The sequence below is a fragment of the Agrilus planipennis genome, unplaced genomic scaffold, assembly GCF_000699045.2.
Source record: "Agrilus planipennis isolate EAB-ADULT unplaced genomic scaffold, Apla_2.0 scaffold363, whole genome shotgun sequence".
Lineage (NCBI taxonomy): Eukaryota > Metazoa > Arthropoda > Insecta > Coleoptera > Buprestidae > Agrilus > Agrilus planipennis.
The window spans coordinates 19,661-25,285 of record NW_020439263.1 but is presented as its reverse complement, the minus strand read 5'-3'; the positions used below and the strand labels follow the sequence as shown (position 1 = coordinate 25,285).

Below are 5,625 nucleotides of genomic sequence, written 5' to 3'. Positions count from 1 at the left end.
TGGCTTGACCGACATATATATATATAAAGAAAAGTATTATTTTGACCAGAATTTTGCCTCGTCTGCCAACGAAGGTAAAGTAGATTATTAGAGAGAGAAAAAGAGATAATTCTAATGTTAACGAAAAAGCTAATCTAAAGCCGATTCCTATAACATTCCTGAAGAAAAATCGTAAACGTGTTTTTCTACTTCCCGATACAAAGCATCTTGTTCTAGATATCCAACTGTTTCTACACTTTTTGAACTTATGCTATATACTAATGACTTATTTGTAAATGCAAAAGTTAATGACAAAGGAGATAATTATTGTTAGTACATCGCATCAAGGATTCTCGATAATAATCTGTATTTTCACGTATATCCCACAATTTACTCAACACACACCATGCTTTATATTAGTCGAAGAATTTTTAGAATTGGAATTAGAATTGCAGCTAATCTTCGTAATTTTAATATATATACTCTTGAATATGATACAAAAACGTAGGTCAACAACAGTATTGTATTATTATGATAAACTAGCCCTAATCCGTTCAAATTTGAACAGTACTTTTGTCGGTGGTGTATAGCACTTGAAGCCATTTCCAGTATAACATAATTTAAGCCCTTAGTGCGTAACACTTGAGCCTCTTCAATAATTTCAATATACTGTGATGTATACATATATGTATGTATATGCAACCAACAATTCAGATCAAACAATTATCATGTCATTAGAATGTATGCAACCAACTATACACTTCAACGTATTTTTCCCGTCGTTTTCTACCACCTCGAATACGCCAAAAGTGACCTCCTAATTAATCAGCTTGTTCAAGTTCGGAAATATAATATGAGAGTCGTTTTCATCTACCTTTACGTTAATATCTTTTAACGTGCTTAATAAAGTCGTGTGAAATTTCGCAAAAACCCTAAAACTGCCTTTAAGTCACTTCAAATTTTATTTGTCGTTATTCTACAGCTTTTAACCGAATAGTGCAATTTTAAACCGCTATGTCCACGGCTAGCTGATCATACGTGGTGGACAAATAGACAAACAAAACCTACCTATATCAAAAAGTTCCTACAACCTTACAACAAAAGCAATTATCGTAAAAAGCGGACACGTGATAGATAATCATATAATAAAAGGAATCAGTTCAAAGCCTTCTTATGATTAGAAATAGCGCATCTTAAAAGCGTAAGCTATCTTGATGTACTAGTTTATTTATCAATCATCTAAACGAGCACCCTACCATTATTCAATATATTAAATAATCATTTGCATTATTGGCGACTGTGCTGTGTGCTGAAGTCAGTGACTTGTATAAGTAACATCACAACCAGACACATGCATGCATAATACAGACACGAACATGTGTATAAAGTGCTAGTTAAGTATAAAGTAAGTATATGTTTTATTTATGAAACAAAAGAACAACATACGATATAGCTCCTATTTTAAAAATAAACCTACACTCACGCATTTATGAGATTACTACAACCGTGTACTTTGTTACTCATGTGTGACATTGGTATTATATTTTGTTGAGGTCGGGACATTGGAAATAATTTTTTCGATTTACCCCCGTATAATCTAAACTAGACTCTAATTTCATCCGAAAACAAATGATTTCATCTGACCTTAACGATTTCTGCGCATACACATCTATAAACTATGATGCCTACGTATTAAAAGATTCTTTGTAATCTGGTGATGTGTGAAAATGTGGTGCTGGACTCCCTGTCGGATCGGATACAGTGTGCTGATCATAATAATGCCGATATTTTCCAGACCTACAGCAGATGAGAAGCGAGAAGTTGCAAGTAGAATCGATTGAAATGATAGGGCTCGTGACGTAATGTGAGTGCGTGATTTGATGGAGAATGCAAGAAGGGGAGATCTCTAGTTACATCAAGTGCACTTTTGTTATGTGAACGTTTCTGGAACTGAAAGTGAAAATCGAATAATTTTCTGCTCTAATTTTTCGCAATCGCAGTACGAAAATGTATCAGCTCTTGAGTTGTCTCAAAGAATATTTTAAAGTCCAGGAAGTCACCACCGACTGTTCCATGTTTCGTTTTCATTGCATTTTAACAACGGTGTTATTGTTGACGTGCAGTCTTGTGATAACGGGGGATCAGTTGGTCGGTAAACCGATAGAATGTATCACAGGGGATGGCGTACCTAACAAAGTGGTCAACACTTATTGTTGGATTTCTTCAACTTTTACCATGCCAGATGCATTTAAAAGACAGGTAAACGCAAACAAGTTTCTAAGAAGGACGAATACAGGTAGCAATAATTTATGTTATATCCTAAATCCTAATCTGTTTCACTTTTTACTCTCGAACAAAGTAATTTAAATTACGGAAAATATTAAAAGTATTTGTATTATATGTTTAGAAGAAAGCCATCAGGTACTTAATTTGAAATATAACTTTACTTCCGGAGTGACAAAGTAAAAGTGTTAGTTGATTTTATTTAGGTGTTTTCTTTATTAACATTTTTCGCATTAATAATTTAAAGATTGAAGTATTAATATCAATCTTAATGGTACTACAATAAAGTACATATTTAATTTTTTTATTAAACATTTGGCAATTATGCGTTTATGCATGGCGCTCCATCCGAATTTTAATAAAAAAATTTTTTTAGAGATTAACGTATGTTCAGGATTCGGAAGGTTAATTAATTAGTTATTTAAAGCCTTATTAAGTTATTTCAACTGATTCGACGATTCGGTTTATATATCTGATCAGGGGTGGATCTTAGATATTTGGTTCCCGATGGATAAGAGTTTTTGGTGGTCCCGTTCAAAAACGAAAAATAAAAGAACCTAAGTATACAATTCCTAAATCACGCGTAATTTTCAATTTTTAGAAGAAATACATATGACTTGTCGGTCCCCATGAATAAGAGATCCAAAGCAGGGTGCATCCCTTATTGAATTACCTTATTAGATGATCTTCTGGTTGAAACATCGCGTAAGAAACGAAATTTGAGAATTAAGTTAAAAAGGAGCCGAAAATATGAATCGTTTCCTTCGATTTCACAGAAAAAAACATATTCGCCGAATCACGTCACCTTACGATACCCCTTTTACGCAGTTTTATATCATATAAATTTAAATTGGCTTGACCGACAGTAAAGGGCGAAATCTCACGCGTCTTAATTTGAAAATCGGTTAGAAAGGACCCGAAATATAACTCACTCCTTCGATTTCGCAAAACCCACTTTCGTCAAAACAGATATCAGTTAACGACACCTTTTTATATCGTACAGAATGTTGAGCGATCAGATTTGAAAATTAGTTAAAAAGGACCTGAAGTTATGATGAAGAATGAATGGGAAATATCATGATGTACAGGTATCAAAGTTAATAATGAAATGAAATTTGTTACGTGCCTAATAACTCTCATAAAATTATAAATGAATGATTTTCGGACTTTTCTTTTATTTATGTGTTATAAGATCTTCGAATCAGATTGTGAAATTTTATTAAATCGGGGAAAAATACCTTACGTTTAGTTTTATATATATGATCAGTGGTTAAGTGTGTAAACAATATAAGGATCCCGTTTTTTCATTTCAAAAAGTATCGAACAATTACAGGGTTTATTTCAGATGCAATCTGCAAATAACATACCAATTATTTATTTATTGCTATGCAAAATATTCCGTAAAGTTGAAGTGAATCATGTGTTGATTTATACTATCAGCTATTATTCATTAGGCCAAATACAGACATAAGTTGAGATTTGAAAGTAAATATTTTACATGAAGGCATTTATAATCACTAAAACAAACAAAACTGTGTAATCCAAAATTCCATGTAAAACGTTTAGAAGATTCATAATAATACTTTTTCAAGTATATTGCCATCTAGTGAGTATTTGCTGCTACTAATAAACGTCCTTATTAATAATACTTAGGCATTTTGACACCCAAGGTGCCATCCTTGTAATTATAGACTTACAATCAATCTTTTAAACGTTTTGTGTGGTATTTTGGGTTAATACAGTGTTTTGAATGTTTCTGTTCAACAGAATTCCATTTGATTTTCTTATAAAATCAAGAACATTCGGAAAAACTTCTGTAATCAATAATCAATTTTAATCACTCTTACGATATACAGTTCTCAAAAAAAAAAAAAGTTGAATATAAGTGCATATTATAGGTATCAAAAAAAAAATCAGATATTGTTATTTTGATGCTGGTATAGTGTGTACTCTACTGTTGGAAATGTTCTACGGGGTACATCTAGAGTATTAAATGTGCTCTACCGTAAGAAATACACAACGGAGTACGTATTATGTTAATTATCTTATTAACAATAACTACCTTCCTATCGAATGAAGTATATAAGTAATTACGTATAATATGGTGATAATTGTCCAAATGATGTAAAAGGTACGTAATTGTTTGGTATAAAAGAAACTGTTTACAATACTGTCTTCGTATTTATTCGATTGTTTATTAAGTAACAGTATGCACATGAAGAATTTCAACGACATCAACTTCTACATTCGGATAATATAACAGAATCTTGTTCAAAATGTGCTAGCGAAATGTAAGAAAAAAGGAGACGTAACAGAAAAGGCGATTTCTTAAGATCTGCAAATCAATTTTTTTACCACACTGACATAAACCAGAAGTTAAATTGCAATTTGGGTTTGTTCGATATTTTGGAAATTGTGTTCCTGTTTCTTTTGTGTTGGTTTAACATGTGTAGGGAACTTTGCAATAAAATCATGTCGGAGTTATGAGGAAAGCTCTGTGGAATCTCCGGAGATCCCGTATAGATTGACGAATCATGATTTATCGGAAAACGTAAATATAATCGAGGACGCCTTCTTCAGAGAAATGCACCAGCTGCTCAGAAGACTGATGCCGAAATTGAAAATAATAGAAACCGTGGATATGCAAGGTAAGAAAAAGTAGGAAAAGAGCGAATGTAAAAATTAGAAGAAATGGCTGCTTTTGGGTATCTAGGAAGTCAGATAAGTCAGAACGAAGGAGTAATAGGGATATAAAGCAGAGGATAGCGCAGGGTCGAGTCGCCTTCAATAAAAAGAAGTCACTTCTAAGCTTGTTAAAGGCGTATGTTTGGAGCCCGGCCCTGTACGGGTGCGAAACATGGTCAGTGGACGTGGCGGAAAAGAAAGGGTTAGAAGTGTTTGAAATATGGTTTTACCGGCGAATGATGAGGATACCGTAAATAGAGAAGGTTAGAAATGAAGAGTTATTAGAAAGAATAGGTAAACAGAGGCCACAAAGAAGGAAATTCAATTCAATAATAGATTAATGAACTAGAAGTGGAGCCTGAGCCACATATAGCTTAAGATGAGTGGCCTGCATACGGATCTCTTAACCAAATTGGATTTGTGCACAACACCGTAAACTACCAAGACCCCCAATCCGGAGCACATGCACAAAAGATTGAAAGTTGTTGGATGCAAAACTAAGAATCTTAAAGAAAATGCGAGGTGTGTCACTGTAACATTTACAAAGTCATTTGGACATTGTTACATGGGTAAATTTAAGAAGTAATATTTACTGCATATTTATAGCATTTTTAGAAGACATTCGAACAATGTATATGTTGTAATAGATATATATATATATATATATCCTCATTTGAG

General features: G+C 33.1%; 1 protein-coding gene across 2 annotated transcripts in view; it reads left to right on the top strand.

Moving 5' to 3' along the window:
- LOC108742739 (innexin inx1) overlaps positions 1-5,625 on the top strand; it is a 20,034-nt gene that overhangs the window by 6,516 nt on the left and 7,893 nt on the right. The window contains exon 1 of one of the 2 annotated variants that reach the window (XM_025978266.1): positions 1,588-2,238. The exons of the other annotated variant lie outside the window; for it this stretch is intronic. Coding sequence (XP_025834051.1) covers positions 1,987-2,238 — 252 coding nt within the window. The 5' untranslated portion in view covers positions 1,588-1,986. Of the gene's footprint in view, positions 1-1,587; positions 2,239-5,625 lie in introns of those variants that run through there. 2 annotated transcript variants of the gene reach the window in all.